At 45.5% G+C, this 21,855-nt stretch overlaps 1 protein-coding gene across 1 annotated transcript in view; it reads right to left on the reverse strand.

Moving 5' to 3' along the window:
• arl15a (ADP-ribosylation factor-like 15a) overlaps positions 1-21,855 on the reverse strand; it is a 94,464-nt gene that overhangs the window by 49,148 nt on the left and 23,461 nt on the right. The window contains exons 2-3 of the mRNA XM_084551901.1: positions 8,990-9,134; positions 6,465-6,524 (exon numbers count right to left, since the gene is read on the reverse strand). Of these exons, the coding sequence (XP_084408027.1) occupies positions 6,465-6,524; positions 8,990-9,134 (205 nt within the window). The remainder of the gene's footprint in view (positions 1-6,464; positions 6,525-8,989; positions 9,135-21,855) is intronic.

A 21,855-nucleotide genomic window follows, 5' to 3' on the forward strand; every position in this document is an offset into this window, starting at 1 on the left:
GAATTATTATTTTTTTTCTTTCACTGCTGAAAGTTGAAACAGCGAAAGCAGCTCTTTGAAGTCACCCTAACAAAAAACAGACAGTGTTTTTTTTTTTTTTTCTCCTCCTCTGAACAAAACGGCTACAATACAGTGACGGGAGGGAGCGCTGGGCTGGTCCTAGAGGGAGGATCTAGTAATAAAGTTTGCTTACTTCATTGAGGAATGAGCTGGGGCTGCAGCTGGAGTGAGGTGGAAAACACTTGAGCTGTTGATATACCCGCCAACCTGCAGTCACAGCAGTGACTGTTTTCGAGTAAACACTTCCTGGCGCTCTTTTACGCACATTATTGTTCGCGATTATTTGCAAAAAATAATGCAGCATCGCGTGATATTTTGGGTAAATGTCGGCTACGTGCTAACTTCATCAAACTGTGACCTTCTTCTTATTTGGGCGAGCCATTTTCGCCACGTTCCACTGTGACGGGCACAGCTGCTTATAGTTATAGACAAGTAATGCGACTGGTTGAAAGTGTAATGATTAATTACGACACCCTCGCTATTTATGTTGCACTTCACCCGGCCCTCTTGAACGTATAGCTTACTGCGCCTCTGTGAACAAAAATAACAAGTCTACACAAACACGTCCTCCCAGTTGGCATGAAGAGTTGGTTCGGCTAATGCGCTTTCCGCACAATGAGGGGTTCTCTCTCTCTTAAAGTGTCTTGGATGCACCATTCAGCCGGTATCAGGAAGAAAAACAACATCAAAGAAGGTAATATCCTTGAATGAGGCCTCAAATAGAGATCACTTACACGGCTGTCCTCAGAACTCAGAAATCAAAACAGTCTGCCATCATCTGCTTTAAACCCAAACGGCAATTTACAAATTATTTCACTTTGGGTCGGATCGTCTGCGGGGCAAGGAAAAACTTCCCTGCTGGGCAAAGTAATACTCACTGTAGTGATATCTGATATTACTAAAAACCACAGTGGGTCTGTGTGGACTACTATGTAGTGGTTTTGTTCTAAGACGTGCTCACATACTTCCTTTGCCTGTTGGTAGTTATAGAAAACTGGTAAATGTTCATGTCGATGTATGTTGTTTTTCATCCCTCATATTTCTCATATTTGCAGTGACGAGTTAAAAGTTTAAACAAATCTAACGCAGAAGATCTGACACACTCGCTCATGCTCAAAATGGAAGCCCATAAAGCGACACAACAAATCAACCACCTTTAACTAGAAACAATCTTCCCGTCACGTGTTAGAAACAAGATCGCTGCGTGAACAAATGTGTTCCGTTCAGCCGTGGATCGAAAGCTGCGACTCGTATCCGCAGCCACAACACTAAAGAAACAACAGCAAATGCGTGGGGATTATTAGGTCCACTTCATCAGCTGTCACTGCGTGACGCGAATGCACACTGTGAAATGGCCCGTCTAGACTTGACGTCATGTCACTGTCCACACATATACAGACACACACAGTCACGCCGGAGGTGCCCTTCCCACCTAAATCCTCATACCTGGCACCATCTGAGCAGCAAATGCGTGTCGGACTAAGATCACCGCACGCAGAAATGTCTCAATGTCAAAGAAATGAAAAAGAATAATAATAATAATCACATTCCGCTTTATTCACATGAGTACAAAGAACATTGCAGAGCTGCTGATTGAATTAAGAGTCTTATACTCTTCGTGCTGGCCTTCTTAGAATGGAAATGCACAGTTTATTCTGGATATTTATGACACATTAGTTCTGAGAAAGTAAAGCAGTGTTCTACACAGGTGCCTCTCCATGACAGTATTTAAGTGGCTAAGACAGAACACAAGACAACCGGGGAGAGGACAGGCTCTGTAGAGATGTCCAAAAATGAACGCTGCTGTGAAAGGGACACCTTCATTGTGTGATTTGTTTTTGTCAAAGGACCAAAAAACATCAGGTTTCTCCAGCAAAAACTGTTTGTACTGTCAGTATTTTTCAACCCTGGCTCTAATTTTATTTACTTCAACAAATCATGACATTGCACAATGACTAGGTCATTCAGATGCTAAACAGGTTTACTGGAAAAATAAGACACGTCTGGTCTAAGATCTGTTTCAATCAGAGCTACACAAATTGTTTAAATCGACGAGGAACTCTTGAAAACAAGCAGTAAAAACTGAAAGCGAGGCCAAAAAAAGGAGGCAAAGATCGCGCGGCTAACATAGTCCAGAGATTTGTAGGGAGAAGAATACATGGGAGGCGGACATAAAAGACAGAGAGCAGAGACTACAGCTGAAGATGAGAGGCGAACAAATGAGAACAATACAGCGGGGACGTGAGCGACACATGCACGAGTGAGAAAAACTTATAGCCCGGCCTGAATCATTACAGGCATCATATATCAGGGACGCCTGCCTGCCTGCCTGCCTGATGAGTGCCACTGCTTTGAAGGACAGCTTATGACAATCTGGTGGGGAACTTCAGAGCAGCGCAAGTTAAGAATGCACGGCCAGGGTTACACTACGTCTATGAAGGCGGCGTAACCCGAACAGCATGTCAGTGGAGAAGCTCCAGCGCTCCATCTGTACTCAGAGCTGAGCTGTAGTTCACATTTTCGAAGCACCCAGAGACCAATACATTATCAATACAGTTATGCACATAAAACAAAAGAGATTAAGAGACATAAATCTAATAGTAACCTATCTGTTCCCTTTTTCTTTTTTATGCACTGACAACACAGGTACAGTTGTACGTCAGCTACATTTACATGAAGCAGAGGAGAGCTGGCTTCTAAGCCAACTCTAAGTACCACGCGAGGGTCACTGCTCGCTCTCCTCCGCGTTCCAAAGGTGTTGACCTTAACGTACTCCCATGCGCCCCACGCCATTTCAAACCACTTTCCCTTTCCAGATTAGGCAGGTTGAGTAATAATCTGTGTTACCAAGCCAAGAAAACAACAGGGGAGAGAAAAGCTGCATATAAAAAGCATGAAGGCTTGGGATTTTGTGAGGACGTTTCGTCAGAACCGACTTTACTGCCAAGTGTGCTACACATACAAGGAAAGGAAAAGCAAGTACTGCAAGTACAGGAAGATAAAACCTCTGCAATGAGAAAACCAATACTCCTTAAGGCTCTTTTAGGATACTGCGGGACATAGAAGTCATAACCTATGCACGTCACCTACGCCAATGAGAGCCATTTATACTTGTGCAATCGTTAGTGCCACCTAAGCGCTAATCGGCGCCGTGTCTTTTTTGCCAGTCGGGTTCATTGTTGTTTTTTTCTTCCTGCTTCACTTTAAACAATGGCAACTGAAACTTTAGCCGAAATTTCGCCTTAGACAAGTCATGCTAATGTTTGGATCCCCAAACCTCCTTAGTTTACCTTTAATTTGACAATTGCGGAAATGGAGAAGCAGACGGAAATACTAAAACTGAAACAAGCTACTACCAAGCGGACCAAACACAGCTAGGGATGCACCGAAAATTGCTGCGGTTGTTGCTTGCACGTGTTGTTTCGGCGATAAAAGTCCGAAAATTTTCGGTCGAAAAACCGAAAATGCACTTTCGGGTCATTTTCGGCCGGAAATTTATCGCCAAAACAACGCGGCCGAAACAGGATGTTGTGGTGATGCAAGCAACAACCGCAGCAATTTTCAGCCAAAAATGGCCCGAAAGCGTATTTTTGTTTTTTCGGCCGAAATTTTTTGGACTTTTATCGCCGAAACAACACGTGCAAGTAACAACCGTTTCGGTGCATCCCTATTCACAACTCTTGCGGTCTGCATTGCCACGGCATGTAGTTACATTTCTGGGGAGGTGCACATCAGCTACGGGTCTGCATATGGTCTGTGCTGTCGCCGTAGCTTCGGTGTCAAACTGACGCACAAGCCTAAACCGCCTATTAGTTTTGAACAAAGGAGTCGTACTGTTGGCCAATGTCCTTTAATGTAAGGCCCAACAATCAGACAGGTTTTTATGGGATTTTACTCCACTTGTTACCTACTGTACTTGCTTTACATTTCAAACTGTAAAGAGAGAATAAATCACTGACATTCAAAGGCTTTTTTCCAGTGGGAGCGGAAGGAAATAAATGTTAAGAGCCTCGACTTCCTCCCACTTCTCAACAAGTCCCTTGCCTTAGTCGAGGCTGTGTAAAGAGAACAAGCCACAAAGGTATTGTGTAAAAACAAAGTTTTCGGGGGTCAGGAATACAGATTTCTGTGCGTCACATCTTGTATCATTTTTCTGCATCGTTGATGAAGTGCAAAATAACAAAATGGAACCAGGCTTGTTTGCTTGCTTTAAAGCCATGAGGGAGAGGGCAGGAAATCAGAATAATGACAGAAATGGGAGGTGTTGAGTAAGTTACAAACTGTGTGAAAAGGAGCCACTTTAATCTGGGGACGATCTGAAGGGTTCACGGTGGAAACTGACCAGAGGAACGTTATGAAAGAGCATCAACTCTCTTGACGCTGCATTTACGTCACGTACATTTGGAATAAGAAGCGTACGGCGTTACATAGCAGAGAGGTTTGCATCTCATCTCAGAGAGAAACCTAAATCCAAACTGTCTTCAAAAATAAAAGGTAGTCAGCGGATGCATCAAAACATCACGTGCTTGTTTTTACCCCCTCCAACCCATCCATAACGGGTGGCACCATAAATCGCTCAGAGTCTTGTGCTCTGTGTATTTACAAGAAAAGAAGCAGGGGAGTACGTGTCTGGGCAGAGGGGGGCGGCGGGGAGGGAGAGAAAGAGAACAGATTTCATCATCCTTTGCTGTGGTGGCAGTCTATACTAACGCCTCTAAATCAAATGTGTCATCCGTGGGACCAGTGTTTTTCCAACCACAATAATGTTACCACCACCAGGCTGGGTTTGACCCAATCCAGAGAAACCTCTTTTGAAACCCCCCTAAAGCGCTCTGTCCAAATTTGGTAGCACCCTCGTTGGTGGTCCCCCCAGCGCCTCTTTGTGTGTCTGTGTGTGTGTTTCATCTTTTCAGGAGGCTAGGTTGGGCGAGCTTTTTAAAATATGCACTGCACCTGTCACGTGCCCTCGGAGCACAGAAACCGACATAAATTACTTTAACTTTCAACAAAACTTAAATGTTTTCACCTCGCCGACTCGGTCGTGGAAGAAGCCTCGCTCTCTGAAGGCTCCCTTTAAGGACACCCATTGCATTTGTTCTGTTTATGTATCTCAACCTCCACCTCAAGTTCCCTCATCTGTGCTTATTAAACCTCTTCCACGAGTGCTTTACATTTCCAAGAATAACAGGGTGCAGGTTGTACAGCCACTTCAAAAAACACAAACAGGTTCTGACGTCCGTGCACTCGTGTCTGTGTCTGATCACAAGGTGTGATGCTACTGGAGGTAAAAACAAATGATTTTTTTGCATCCCTGACGTACACAGGTTACATGTGTAAACAGTTAGCGTGAAAAAGACATCAGACATTTTAAATGCAGGGACTTTAAACCAAACCGTTGGTTTTATTAACAGAAGGAAGACTTTATGATGATTTAGTGGGAGACCAAAGGGAAATAAATAAATAAATAATCATCACAACATAATAATGATTCACACGTGTTTGCTACTTAACTTAAAACACTGAAAACTACTGAGAGCAGAAATACTACTTTCAAGTACTCTAACCTTAAATGTTGAACTGCAAAGATTAATATGTAAATTAGCTGCAACTGCTTTGAAATACCCCGATCAAGCATAACATTATGACTACCTTCCTAATATTGTGTAGTTCTCCCTTGTCCCCCCAAAAACAGTTGTGACTCATCAGAGAATGGACATGGGTCTTCTGAGGGTGTCCTGTTGTGTCTGGCAACATAATGTTGTTAGTGGGGGGGGGGGGGGGGGGGGGGGGGGGGGTCTTTGAGGGGAGGGGCCTCTGTGGATCATCCCACAGATACTTGATCAGTTTGGGATCTAGTGAATTTGGAGGCCAGGTCAACACCTTGTGCTGTTCTTCACGTTTTTTTTTTGAGTTGTTTCTAAACCATTTTTGTTTGTGTACTGCTGCTGCCATCAAGGAGTGTCACTGCTATGGGGTGGGGGTGCCTGGTCTGGTCTAGGTGGGTGCTACATGTCTAAGGAACATCTACATGAATGCCAGGTCCAAAAGTTGACCAGCAGAACATTTTATTGTCACAAGATGGTCAATGTTCGTCAATTTGCTTCTCCTATCAGTGGTTTTAATGTTGTGGCTGATCGGTGTAAATACTCCATTACAGATCTGAAAAGGCGGATGCTGCATTGTAGTTTCTCTCATTTAACATTCCTACTGGAGTTGCTGTGGGCCTGCAGCCAATAAACCTGCTAATGCCTGGGATGGCCCCTTACAACAACACGTCATCGCCGATCCCCCTCTATTTTCATCAAAAACAGATTCCGTCACAAATTGACGTGGCAAGAGAGGAAATTTGTCAAATTGAAATTCTGAAGGCTTAACAGAAAGGAGGCTGGGCGTCTGTTTCTTACCTCCGAGTTCTTTTACATTCAAGACGGCATTCGGAAATGGCACTGCTTTAATGCTGAAACCTGAGAGGAGAGAAAAAAAAGAAACATCACTGTAATGACATAGAGAAATTGTGTGTGTGTGTGTGTGTGTGTGGTCATCACATGTTAGGAGTAAATAGAGTCAGCTGTTAGGAATGTTGGCTACATCACTACTTCAAGAGTTAAAAACTGGATAGCAAAACATCTGACTTTAAAAAAAGAATAACGATAAAATAGATTTTTTATTTATTTAAGTATCCCCAGGTTATTTGGTGTACCTATTCCAAGTCACCAGCTGGTGAACACACAGAGGACTGAAAACATATTCCTGTTATAAACACGAAAAGAAAAGACACTTTGTGTGGTCCTGGTTAACGAAACAGAAAAACAAGAATAGCTAAACAGAAAAATATTTTTGTTCTATGCTGGAGGTTAGTGGAGATTAGCACTAATGTGAAAAAGCGCTACTAAGTATTATGGGTTTGTTTCTGTGGTTGGATACAGGAAGTAAAGAGAAATGGTAAAGACAAAAAAAAACTGAAAGAGGAGATTTAATGTTGCCTAAATCTTGCTAAATTGTCTCAGTGGGAATTAATTTCCTGGTAACATAAAAAAAATACGAGCAGGGATGTCAGACACAGTCAATTACGATTTTCAAAACATCTAAATTAATTGCTCAGCGTAGCCTTTAAGCACATTACAACAGTGCAAAATCATGAAGTAAGAAACGAGGGAAACCACAGGAGAGTTCCCTGTTGTTGGCTTTTATGATCCTCCTTCTGTAGATGTTGGCTGACAAACAGCGCTGACAGCTAAATCTCAATTCAGACAAGTTCACTAAAATAATTCTCTGCTTAGGTAAGTTTTCAAAATGTTTTATCCACAGGGGCCCACTCAGCGGTGAGCGCAGACAGGTGTTCACTCCCTAGAACGACCCCCCCCCCCCCCCCCCCCCCCCTCCTCGCCACGGTGACTTATACGCTAACACTTACAAGAAGCACGTTTGGGAATTACTTTATATTTAGCTTCTTCTGGACAAAGACAAAATCTAAAACGGGATGTCTGCAACAGCTCAACACTGCTGCTGTCAAAGCCAGGGGAGGAAGGAGGAATGTCAGTATTCTTGTGGGACCGCGCTGCATATAAGGAAAGCAGTGTGTCGACTACCAGGAAAATGGTGCGCTCTACTCTTCTTCTCTCCTGGACACACTTAACACCAGCCTTCCCGCTTTACTGGAGGCTGGCGACTCCCTGACGTCCGCTCTGGCACAAACACTGGGACTTTGGAAAGCTCGATACCTGGACAACATTATTCATCTGTTATTCCAACTCAAAGGATGACATCTTGAAAACTTTAAATCAAAACACGCCTCTGAGGGTGTCCTGTGGTTTCTGGCAACAGAATGTTGTTAATGGGGGCCTTTGGGTCCTGTGGTTTGAGGGGAGGGGCCCTCTGTGGATCGTCCCACAGATACTTGATCAGTTTGGGGATCTAGTGAATTTGGAGGCCAGGTCAACACCTTGTGCTGTTTTTCATGTTTTTTTTTAGTTGTTCCTAAAGTGTTTTTGTGTATAAGTGCCTGTGTCAGGCACTTATAGGTCTGAACCACCTCTACACACTCCCCGTTGATGGTTACGGGCTGCAGGTGGGGCCTGGACCTCCGGAAATCCGCTAAAACCAAAGAGATGGTAGTGGATTTCCGGAGGTCCAGGTCCCACCTGCAGCCTGTAGCCATCAACGGGGAGTGTGTAGAGGTGGTTCAGACCTATAAGTACCTGGGTCTACATCTGGATCTCAAACTGGACTGGACTCAGTATACAAAAAAGGTCAGAATCATCTCTATTTCCTCAGGAGGCTAAGGTCTTTTAATAACAGCCAGAAGCTGCTGGACATGTTCTACCAGACTATCATTGTCAGTGCTCTCTTCTCTGCTGTGGTGTGCTGGGGAGGCAGCACTAAGAAGAAGGGCACCTTGAGGCTGGACAAACTAATACAGAAGTTGGGCTCTGTGGTAGGGGCAGAGCTGGAGTCCCTGACATCAGTGGCAGAGGCAAGAACCTTGAACATAATCTGGTCCATTATGAACAATGTCCACCACCTTCTACACGACACCATAGCCAGGCAGAGAAGCTCGTTCAGTGACGGGATGATGTCTCTGTCCTGCTCCACGGACAGGTTGAGGAGGTTGTTTGTCCCCCTCAGGAGATACGACACTACAACGCCTCCCTGTGAGGAACCAACTGGACTGTGGTCGTTGCTGATACTACTGTATATTATTTACACAGTATTATTCAATCCTGCTGGGAGTGTCATTGCTATGGGGTGGGGGTGCCTGGTCTGGTCTGGTCTAGGTGGGTGCTACACGTCTAAGTAACATCCACACGAATGAATGCCAGGTCCGAAAGTTTCCCAGCAGAACGCTGAATTGTCACAAGATGGTCAATGTCATTTACTTCTCCCGTCAGCGGTCATAATGTTACGCCGGACCCGTGTATTTTCCACATACCTGTTGTGGGAACGATGCCGTCTCCGCCCTCACTGCAGAGGCGTGAGAGCAAGCTGGTCTTTCCAGCACCCGTCAGGCCGATGCACACCACATCATACTCTGGTCTCGGCGGCGGCGGTCCTTTACAGCACAGTGCACGGAAACACTAAAACAAAGCAGACGAACGAAACAATAAATGCCTCGGACATGACAGAATGCACCGTGGGTTGTGTTTTTGGGGTTAGTGCGAGTGGTGTTAAAAGACTCTGGTGGGCATTCCAACTGTCTTACCATGATGACGGAGGAAACCCCACTACTTTCCCAGTACGTGAAACGATTCCAGATTGTGTGTTGATAAAAGAGAAGTAAAATGTTCCACCGTGAAGCGTTTATAAGAAAAAAATAAAAGAATAAGCAATGACAAAGGACGCACTACCAGTAGCTTTACATGCGTGTTTTAATGTAATCACGTCATGTTGATTATGAAGTCTACATGAAAAGAAAAACAATAAAAAAAAAAGTATAATACAAGGAACATGCAGCTAAGTGCTGGTGAAACATGTTTTTGTCTGCACGCGGACCCTGTCTGATTGGGCCCTTATGGCGGCTAGAGGCAGACCTGTCACTCCATGAATCACGGCCTGGGACTAAGGGGCCTGCTGTGAGACATTAAGGGGCAAATGCAGTGTGAACCGTGAATGAGATCTTTAAACTTGTGTGGAGAGATCAGTATCCAAAACTAAAAAGAGATCTCTTTTATTAGCAAGACAGGAACCAGTCTGGACAAGGCAGGGCAGGGCAGACACACACACACACACACACACACACACACACACACAGTCTCCCACCCATCCACTATATCACATTTCAGGTGGAAGCGCATCAACACAAGATTTCCTACTGCTCATGTCAGGCGATGACCCTGCTCAACACACGGTTACTCGGTTCAATCAAACGACTCTAACAAGAAGTGTAAGTGTGTGCACGAGCTGCCGCGTAACGCTGTGCACGTTTTCCAGGTGCGCTTTGGCGTGCCATCAAAAATGCTCACCTGGGTAGGAGCAGAAATAAAAACAAATATTCTTTATCTGTGTTCAAGCATGTTTGCTAAATGCTCAAGGTTTAAGTTTACAGTGAAATACAAAAATTACAATTTAAAATTAGCCCTCGTCTTGAGATGAAAGCAACGACAATTTCCCCTCAAACTAGGAGCAATTGTTACAAGATGCAACCGTTGATTCTTTCAAATTGGGGAGGGGGGAGGGGGAGGACAAGAGATCAAGAGTGTTTCAGCCTCAGTTCTTCGGCGGAACCCAAGACGTCAGTGACCACCAGGGTCAGTTTTCAGAGTCGTGCCAAAACAGAGCTGCCGTTTGATGGAGATGTGGGGAATCTGCCTCAACAGAACCAGACGTCGGCTGAGCAACCTGACCCCCCCGACTCCTCGGTGAACCCGCCAGTCTGCTCAAACAGGAAACATTCTCTTCTTCCAGAGAAAGGGAGGCAAGATCAGAAACACACGCGTGTCAGATGGGGGAACACATGTACAAACTTGGTTTCATGAGGTCATTCCATTCTCCGGCTCGCTCTCCGCTCCTCTTGACACCTACCTACCCACCCTACCTGCCCCGGAGCAGCATGTCAAAGGTTTCTGCGGAAGATGAAATCTACTCTCCAGCTGTCAATCTGAGCGAGGAGATCGAAATCAGTACACTGTAGCCGCTTCGAATCGGATGAGCTTGTTCGCCCCCTTATAAAAAAAATATATATTCCTAGACCAACGGATCAAGTTGCTGCCTCTTTGGCGTTTTTTGTGGGAGCAGACAGAAAGGACAACTCCCACCGGGGAGTTGAGATTTCACAACAGTTACCAAAGGAGCATCCAGGGCCTGACCCCGGGGTCCCCATGTACACAGTGGCCCCTGTGAGAGAAGAGATGGCAGCTCCCACCTCTGGCCCTCTTTGACAGCGCAAGATTGACGAGGAGAGCTTGGTCAAAAGGATCACAGGAGAAAAAATAAATACGTCGAAAAGCCCTCTGCTTACCTCGGGACACGCCCCTACAACCACACACTCAAATGATTTGAGTCAGCGTCGAGATCTCAAAACGAGACCGTCCAAGGTATCCTGGCAAAACATCTGAGAATATATACAGTCAACAGGGAGCGACCGAATTCTAAAAAGTACGCTCTCACGCCTACGGAGGCTTATGAGCTTCTAGTATATTAAAGCTACTGTTAAACTTCCATAAGGCCACCTGTGCGTTAAAAAAAAAAAAAAAAAAAAGATGGGTGCAATCTCCCTGCCAAAACACTCCACATAAAAAGCCTGCCGTCGCTAGATGTTATTGATTAGCTGCCTCTTATAGGATTGGACACGTTTTAATTGCGCCTCCCCTGAAAGACCTGTCGAGACATTACCTCACCGTGGTAGTGAAAGCTGATTAGCTAAGCTTTATGTAAATGAGAAACACTGCCACGTATAAATATAACCGAAGACATGAGCGGCAGGCTGGTTTTTGTTCTTTTTAAGACGAGATGAAAAAGATGCAAGGCAGAAGAGATGTTTAAAAAAGAAAAAAAAAAAAAAAAAAAACAGCCCCCCGAGCCTTACAATTTGAAAAAGATGTTGAGACTTTTAAAGGGGTGACATAACCGGGCCTCCTGACAGCAAACCACAGCTCAAGTATACACTGAACTTTAAAAAGAGACTAAATGATGGAGGGGCTCGTATCGAGAGTTAAAAGGGACGCTGATGGTATGAAAGGTAAATTTTCGCCGCAGTTCTTTTCGCACCAGATTCTTCAACGTTTCCACTGACGTTTGGACGGCGCATAAACGGAAAAAGATCAAGGCGTGGGGGTTCAGCCATTACAACCTGATGGGCTTAGATGGAGTTTAAACATTTTGAGGAGGAAAAAAAAAAAAAAAAAAAAAAAAAAAAAAAACCTTTGTGTCACCGAGACATAATCCATCATGTTGCAAATTCACCTAACGTAGTTGAACGGAATTGAAGCCAGGCTCTTTTTAGAAAACCGCTTTGTATTTTTAGAGGTAATAAATGTGGGTTAGAGGGAAGCCGCAGAAGACTAGTTCATGTTTCACTCTCGTACTCTCTGGCTACCGCCGAGACACCGCAGGACAGGAAAATAGGCAGTGGCATGACAGCATGCTCCAAATTGAGACACCCCAACAAGCTTCCAGTTTCCGTTCTGTTGTGAAATAACTAAGCTCTGGGGTTGTCAAAGGATACGTGCAGCACGCAGCCAGCTAATGTCTGCTGGGTATTTTAATATTCACTGCCTAATCTGAAAGAATGATACCCTGCGTGCATGTGTATTTGGATTTAGATTTTTATTTTTACTTTTTTTAACTTCCCCAGAGATAGAAATAAATGTCATTAGTGAGTTTCTCACAGTTGTAAACAACTAAACAGGTGTGCAGCATCAAAACAACGCAGCTGTTAACACAATGTCCCGCTAAAAGGACACTGTGGATCGTTAGCATCCTTCTTTAGGATTATCCGGTTGAAATCCGCTCTTAGAAACATTTTAGAAGGCGAGTTCGATAAAAAGAGCATTTTGCAGAAGTACGTCAATGGGGTGCGGACATTAAACTCCACGGACAAGTCTAAGGCAGGTAATGACAAATAACGAAATTATTTCGATAATGGAAAACTCCAACGAGGAGGTGGAAAATTCCTGCATGACAGACAAGAAAATAATTATTGCAACGCTTTGATTTATTAACTAGGCCACATGTTGCACTTTGGGAAAAAAGAACAGGTGTTAATCCGATAATTACGGATGATGGAAATCTTGTTGCCGTGATTCAGATGTGGGTATGTCGAGTACTCACAGCGAGCCTAATGCATGAGCGCCCTCAGCCACTTATAAATGACGTGCATCGAACAACAAAAACTCATTGCCAAATATGTCTAATCAAAATTCTTTGAGAAGTAGACCGTCACACTAAAACGCCACCGCGGCTTCCTCCTTGATTGCCAGCTCGCATTCCTAATACAACTGGAGCGACCTAAGGAAAAAAGAGGAGGAGGAGGAGGAGGAGGAGGAGGTGAAAAGAGAAAGGGCATCCAAGTTACCGGCCCCTGGTAGTAGTCATACCCGCTGTAGACAGAAAGACACAGGACACAGACAGGCGACCGGGCTGTTTTTATTTTTCCAGACCAAGTGTCGGGACAACACTTGCGTGCAGGGCTCACTGCTGACCTTTGGAAATGACAGTCCTTTATATGGGCGTCCCAGCGGAGCAGCGCCGCTAACAGCTATGTGTGTAATACACACCGGCCACAGTCATAACACAAGCCTGCAGCGGAGAAGGACATACGGGAAGGCAGTCGGTCAGGGATGAGGAAAAACGTAGAGAGGGGGACGCAGGGGAGGTGGGCAGAGTGGTGTGTGGGCAAAAAGGAGGGTGGGGTGGGGGGAGGTGGGGTGGATGGCCACATTCATTCATCCTCATTCATCTTCTCCCCCCTTCAGTTGTTGTTGTTATTTGCCGCTTTGAAGCTGGATGGGGGGTGAACGGTGGGACACAGCGTGGCTCGGTACAGTGAGTGAAGGGGGTGTGTGGGGCGCGCTGCATGCCATTCTCGTTAAGGGGTGAGAGAGACATGCTAGACACACAAGGCTGCTCGCTGGACTCTTCCCATGCTCGGTTGTTACCACGCCAACCGCAGACTGCTCCGGGCCCAGGGTCCCCGCCACACCTCATCAAACCGCCCACTAACCTTTATCCCGCCTCATAGCAGAACACATATTTCGGTAAGTTCGGCTGCCCAGATCCCCGTGGAATTTTTTCGGCAGCAGGGTTTCCTCCCCGAGGGTGTAGCCCGAGATGATACCAGAGGCACGGTGCCTGTCACTACAGGCACGACTGGCTGTTTTTCTTAAAACCTTAACTGCGAGATTAAAACAAACAAAATGCGGATTTGGCAACGAGAACTTAGATGCGCTTTCAACTGTAGCCCCGGGGTGATGAAACACAAGATTTACTGCACTTCAAAAATGATGGCCACTTAAGGACACTAAACAGGTGCCGTTCATTACCCCGCATCAGAAATAGATCCCTGAACAAACACGTACACCTACACACGTGTGCGTGCCGCGCGCGCGCGCACACACAGACACGCGCGGGCTGGAAGGAGGCGCACGGGAACATTCGGGGGATACGCATCACTCCCGTTCCTTGCCTCGGCAATGCTCATCCACTTTGGTGGAATGCGTTTGATGCGATGAAGATTGAATATGTCTACTCTTGACTGCAACGGCTAAAAACACAATATCACAGAGAAACTACTGGACTGAAATGACAGACGTACAGCGATAATAAGATGACCCTGTCTGCGCCAGCTCAACACCCCGTCTGGTGAAGTAGACCGTGTCTTACTTAAGTCGACAAAACAACCCACAACCCATTATGCCGGCTTGTCTGAGTGTGTGTACGGGGAGGCCCTATTTTTTTTTTTTTTTTTAAAGCTGATTTGCTTGTCACTGTTTTGCAGGCACATCATCCCCTTATTCTGAACCAACATCCACTCCCTCTCTCTCTCTCTCTCTCTCTCCCCCGCTACCCAATTCATTCATCCCACTTCTGTCTGTCTGGCCCTCGTTTTTAGAGCTCGAACACTATTGCCCTGACGCTAAGGTGTCTGGACAAGGAGACAAGCTGGAACACACACACACACACACACACACACACACACAAACACACACAGAAAGCCTCAGAGTGAAGTTAGAGCGCCCCCCAGCTTTTCGTCGGACCGTACTACATCCACCGCGCTGGAAAGGGGAGAAGCAATGCGTGAAGTGAATGAACAAATTATGATAAGCCAAATAGCTCTAAACACTAACACACCGCACTGCTGCCATTATGTCACTTGTTTGTCTCGATTGATTAACAACAGAAGAAACGCAGGACAGTGGGAGGACGAACGGTGCCAGAACATACCCAAAAGATTTAACGTCATTACGGTCGACACACAAACGAAATGTAAAACAGACGAGTGGTATTAAGGAGGAGCGATCCCTTCATTAATGTGGCTGTGTGTAGTCCACCGAGCTAGACAGATACGGAGCTCACGACTACCTTGCTTTCCCCTCTCCCCCCTTTTTTTTTTTTTTTAGTAAGCAGCTCCAGCGCTAGCCTTCTCCTATCTGGCCTGACATGGTAGCTTGTGACCCTGTGTGACTGAGGTGCAGGCCAGATCAAAGGCAGAGGAGCAGCCTTGGAAAAACACTTGGGCTCAGAATGGACGGGATATCTGTCAGGAAACCTTTCCCACTGGGCTCACTAGGGCTCGGGCGCGGGGATCGGGTTACCGCCCCGAAAACGCCGACATGAAAGAGGGGGCGACGCTAATCCGCATACATGGGGCTCTCCCGTCTGTCCTCCACTCGCACTCCGCCGCCAATAATGTGTCCCTTCTTCCCCTCCGTTCCCTCGAAACTTTCCACCACTCAGTATCTCTGATTCACCAGAACCGCAGCAACTTAACACGCCCCCCCATCCACCCACCCCCTCACCCCCCAAGCTTCTCTGATCCACCACCTCTCCCTGCTCTCCAACCCTTCACCCTAAAAACACTCAAGCTTCATCACAGAGGATTAACAGGAAACCCTGACACAACCTATTGTTGAGGATACAGAGGGGGCTTGGGTGGTTTTGCCACCCCGAGAGGCTCTTTTTTTTTTTTTTTTTTTTATCCACCGGGGTTCTGATGCTTGGAGAAGGAGACTGGGGGGGGGGGGGGGGGGGGGATTCATGGTATCAGCCTCCTTAGTAACCTCACTGACATCTACACACAAGCACTTCCACAGCTCCCAGTCGCAGACGAGTGCTAGTGGCGGGCAGGAGTTGTTCAGTAGCAATGAGCAGGACCTAAGAACAGAAGGATGCAGAGAGAGAAAGAGAAAGAGAGAGAGGCTAGGGCAAGGGAGGGTGCATTTGTATGTGTGTGTGTGTGTGTGGGATAAAGGCGGTGTTCAGGATGAGGATGGCATATATGTGTATGTGTGTGGCAGGGGGGTAGTAGGGGGTAGTGGTGGTGGTGGTGGTGGTGGTGGGGGGGGGTTGGTGTCAGTGCTGTAAATCTTGATGTCACTGACAGGAAGACTGTTGCGGACCATTACCATAAATCTGACAAACGCTAAGTTGATGGGAGGCTGTATCTGTCTGGTCAGGGACCAGTCTAGACGGTCCTATTGAGGTGTCCTACAGCGCTAGCCCTGTTTGTTTCCAGCACCATCTGGATGTGGCAGTAAGTGCCCGCTGCTGTGGTTCACACACACACACACACACACACACACACACACACACACACACGTACACACAAAGTATGCAATGTGCACCATTCCCATTGCACCACTGCAAAGGCCCTGACCTTTATATTGCAAAGACAATATATTACACAAATCCACATGTTATTTATAACATAGCTTGGTGCTCTGGTCAAATTGAGACATTATAATAGCACAGAAGTATGTTTCACTCAATAAAAATGTTTCCAGAATAATTAGACCACTGATTAAGGGCACAGTAAGGTTGCGTTTGGTGTCCTCCGAAGGCCTTCTGTGGGGCTTAAGCAAACCTAAACCACTTACACTCTCCAAACACAGTCTAGGAAAACACGTAGAGGTTCATAGTGATTGCTTCAGGGACGAACTAATGCTCCGGAGGCCAGCTTATCACAAAACTACTGTATCTTGCAATGAAAGAAACGTATCCCCAAAACAAAAGCATAACTGCCAAATATGCAGCGTTAAATGGTTTTGAAGTCACCATGACTCTGTTTGTAGCTTTCGCAGATCCCACGACTGCGCTGACAGTGTTCAGTGTGCGGAGTGCAGTGTCATGTTTAAAATAAAGTTTGATCAGTGGTGTTCAGCTGATTAAATTTCCACTGAGTTACTGTTTTTGTTTAGTTTTTGTTTTACTAGCAATGAACATGTTCTTCTTTTCAAAAGGCCGGACAAGAGTTCACCTGAGGAGAACCTGGGGGCGATCCAAGAGCTCTTGAGAGTTCAGCCAGTGTAGCACAAATTTCGTGTTTGTCCGCTGCGGCGGCCAGGAGTGGGCCACACTGCTAGTCTGGCGTGAAAAGTCTTTCAGTACAGTTCATTGCTTAATCTTTGATTTTTGCTTATGCGCGATTGTCTCCCCCAAAAAAACAAATTTCCTCCCCTTCGAGAACATCATTAAACCTGAAACTGTAACCGCCTGAAGGCAAGGAAACAAAAGAAGGGAGGATAAATGAGGTTTTTAAAAGTTTAAAAACGAGTCGCACTGATGAGGGCGCCCACCAACACAATGAGTGGATGAGTAAAAGTATTGATAGGAGAAACATAATCCGAGCCACAGGTCCTCTAGACGCATTTATCTGTCTGGAGCCTACCTTGGAGCTGCTGCGTGTTTCGCGACATTTACTGGAAAAGTACATTAGGTAGTGAATGAGAGGGACGGCATTAAGGGGCCCACCCACAGGACTGTTTTCATGTTACCCTCTATTTGTAAATGAAAGCGAGCGGCTGAGGTGGTGGCAAGGCAGCTGCTCTCACAGACAGAAGACACCTTTACTCCATGGGACATCCAGAGGGTTGATAAGGAGGCCACAGAATTGAGGGATTGAGGGGGTACCACTGGGCGCCATTACGGTATATAAATCTTGTAATTGGGAAGGGTGATTAGCTTGGCTGCATTAGCATACGGCGGCGGCAGAAACTTTGGTTTCCTGGGCACAGTGTAGGGCAAAAAGATGTTTTTCCGCACCCATATAGAGGATCAAAGCTTGAGGGGCCCCCTTTTGAAGGCCCTGAAACCAGTGTGCAAGAACCAAGGGGGGTGGGGGGCGCCCCATCTCACAGACATAAAAAGGATGGCTGTATGGGGAGGGTACTTGTCCCACTTACATCAGTTATAGCTCATTTTCATACAGCATCTATCTATCGACGACTAACTCAATTTTCGATAAAAACAAATCTTAGGGCCCCCGTTCGCTCTGAAACAAGTGTGGGAAAGTTTCAAGCTTAAGAATGTTGTCATTAAACGTGAAAGACCCCTCCCCATCAACTATTTCTAAGCCTCTCTGAGACAAAAAAAAAAAAAACTGATGGGGACCAACCGAACAATAAATCTGTTTTTATACTTTGTGCAGAAGCCGAGAATTGGGTTGATGAGAGAAGGGGGGGGGAAGTGGAAAATCCTTTTCAATGCAAATACGCTCTAGTATAAAGAATCTTCACTTCTTTAACAAAGTAAAACTATTCCTCACGTATGATACAAGCAAGGCCACAATAATCGCTCATAGAATCTCTCAGTGACCTTGTTGAACAAGTCAGCGTGAATAAGGAGGAGGAGGAGAAGAAAAAGCAGTCCATGACAAAAACTATACATTACCCTGTTCTACAAACAACGGACAAGGATGGTAAAAAAAAATGCCTCTGGATGGTTCAACAAAATAAAAAAGGCATTAATTGTAGTACATGGGGTTCAATCTAACCTTAATCCAGTATCAAATCATTTCGAATGTGGTATTTAAACCAATTAAACTTAATAGTAGGTTGTTCTCCTTTGGCTTTACACCAGATTCTTTCTAAACCTGCTTCATCCAAACAACTGCAGTATGAGGTTACTATAAGATAAGATATTGATTTGCTATGACGACGCTACGCTGCCCAACAACAGTTCACTAGGGGTCCTAGAGTAATTATACAGATTGAAGAGTCCTATTCTACAATCTTTGGCAGAGTTCAACCAGAGGCTTGGATGGATGAATGTCTGAGGGAAGCAATTAAGAAATTAACAACAGCTCTAACAGAAATAATATGCTGATCCAACAGATATAACTCTTTTTTTTTTTGTTGTTTTTTATTACACATATCCATTCCACAGTATTTTGCAAGAACGTCAGAGACTTGCAGTTGGATATTCAACATGTGTTCAACTGCAAAAGTGTGTACTTCTTGTACGATGGACTGTCGCTCTGGGGCCCGTTCACATCTTTGCAGACCTTGCATTAACGTCCATCCTGGGGAATCCGATCACAAGTGACCAGCGTAAAGCACAGGTGTGAACACAGCCGGGACGCACGGAGGTCGCATTTGAGAGACTTGACCTTTCAAGTGTTTCCTCTATTCAAGCTCACATGCAGCTTTTTTTTTTTTTAACAGCATGCAAAAAACAATGGATTCAATAATTGTGGGAAAATATCAACGGAAAATCAATTTGAACTTGTTTGGTCTACCAACAAGTTGAGTTCAAAAACAGAAATGCATCCCTCATCATCTAATCATCTTCAACACATGTTGTACTTTCTTTTTTTAAACCAGAAACACTATGTTGTGGTCAATGAGCCCATTTACAAGGTTGTACAAAAGAATCACAGCCCTGTGCTAAGTGGTCTGTCAGTGAGTAAGTGTGTTTTCCACAATAGAAGCACCAGACGCGACCCTTTGTAACCACACCTCCAGTTTACACAACGTTCACTTTCACTTGATTTCTGGCATTTTAATGGCTCAACAGTGGCTGGTGCCGCCGCTCTCTAGTAATGTACTCGCGCAGGAAACCCAAATACAATTACAAACTATGTGATTCAGGCATTGATATCGATATATGCACTCCAAGAGTGCACCAACGGTGGATGGCATATACGTGTTAAAAATCTTAGTGTACGAGAAACAAAACTAAATTACAGAACGATCACTTCTGCTTAGAATTATCTTTATTGCATCCACGCCGACACAATTGAAAACGTGTGGATGGTTCTTTGGAAAGAGTGGCGATCTGAAATTATGCTGACTTACAAATGTCACGCAACTCCACTCTCAGACTTTCTCACATACAAAGAGAGAAGACCGTGTGATTGGGCGAATCCCGTAAAGCAAAAACTAATGATACGGCGAGGGACGTCAAGGCCAAACATCTGGCGGCGTTTCGCTTCTGGGAAATCGCAGGTCGTTCTGTGCCATAACCTTTTCCATTGAGCGTGAATCTTTGAGACTTTGGGGCGTTTCGGCGCGTTTGTCGGAAGTTAACCAGACACATTGTTTTAACCTTTGCCGGAGGAGCCTCTGTCTCATTCCCAGGGGCTGGCTGTGTAAAAGGGTCAATGACTTCAATAGGCCTTCATTAAGCACAGTTAGTGTCAACAGTTAATTATGCAAATTAGGAGACCCCTCATGTGGTTTGTGGGTCCCTGGCCTCCCCCTTTCATTGCAGCCTCAGACACACAAAACGTACCACCCCGCAGACACACACTCCGTATAGCACATACATTCACTTACGCACACACTGTATGTCATTCATACATTACTTTTCCTCTTCACTCATTTCTTGTCAGGAATCAAAAATGGAGTGTTATGTGCCGATACATAAATGGAGGCCAATGAGGCCCCTGAGGTCTCCAGTGGCTTTTCTTGCCATCAAAGAACCTCCGGAAGGTTCTTGCTGGGGGAAGCTGAAAGCCCACCAAGTTCTCCTCATCAAGACTAGGGAGTGGGGGGTCATTCGTCCCCCCTACTCAAAAACAAAATGGAGAAAGGAAAAAAAAAATGCATCAAAACAGTCAATTAGGCAAAAATGCATGACAGCCAAATTCGAGCATTGTTTCTGTGATGGTAATGACAGGCCTCTTCCACACATCTGATGTCTGCGGCCCCACAATTTTCAAAGGCTGGGAAGCCATCGGTAATTAATAATCACACGCTTTGGGCCCCTCAGTTGTGACGGCCGGAGTCTTTGTAGGGCCAGGCTCAAAAACTACTTTCACTTACCTCTTGTCACCCCATCGTCACTCGTTCTTGTCCATCTCGCTCACAAATGGCTCCACCACTGCCTGCTGTTCGGTTCAGGTACATTGTTTACCAGCCATTTGAGGGGCTCCACTTCATTGTGCGGGAGGGATGTTATGGGCGCCGGTTTTGACTAGCTCCCCCCCTCTCAACATCCCGTCTAAACCCGTTCACCTCGCGCTAATTGTGGAGAGATACGGTTGTTGGGTGTTTCAGGGGCGGCTAGATAAAATGGCCTCCGTTGTGAACTGAGAACTGTTCACACACACCACGTTTGCTTTTGGAACCAATGTCTTATTTGTTATTTTGTTTTCCTTAGCCTTTCCCTCCCCGACAAAGAAAAACGTCTCAAAAACAACAGTCTCAAAGTGCTTATGTAATAGTAAATCAGAACCAGATTGTAGCCTCCACGGGTCCAAACACACCAAGGGGAAGCTCTGGGAGCCAGGCTCTTCACCATGTGATACAGGTGTCATATTTTCTTTGATACGGGAAAGAACATCTTTCAGAAACCCCATAACCCCGCTGGAGTCTATTCCTGAATCATCCTAGAAGCTCTAACGCCAAATTGAGCAGCGATGCCTGCATAACTGGTTTTCATTCATCATCCGGTGGCATGCTTACACAGCCAATACCAAAATAAATGCTAAACATGTGCTAGGTCTAATGCACAACTCATATATTGCACATTCCTACGCCACTTGCACAGCGTGAGGACTGGGCGCCAGCCAGAAGACCCGAGCGTGTCCAGTGCAATCTGCCTGCACTCAACTGACCCGCATGCAGTGCAGTATTACGACGGTGGTGAGTTTGCCGTCGTTTGGGCCGGGTTGCAGGACACTGGATTTAAAATAAAACGGCAACTATGAGGCCGTGGTGCTGACACAGATCCTAAACTTGACAGACAGTATTTAAAGGGAGAGTTATGAAAGAGATCATGTCTGAAAGTTAAAAAAAACTCAACAACAATAAAGTTAAGAGGGGTGCAGGAGAGGTCTGGTGGACGATAAACAAGTAAGATACTGAACACAATGACTTTACGATTCTCTTGATTTGTCTATTAGTATATAAATCTTCTAGA

Source organism: Chelon labrosus (assembly GCF_963514085.1).
Source record: "Chelon labrosus genome assembly, chromosome: 9".
NCBI lineage: Eukaryota > Metazoa > Chordata > Actinopteri > Mugiliformes > Mugilidae > Chelon > Chelon labrosus.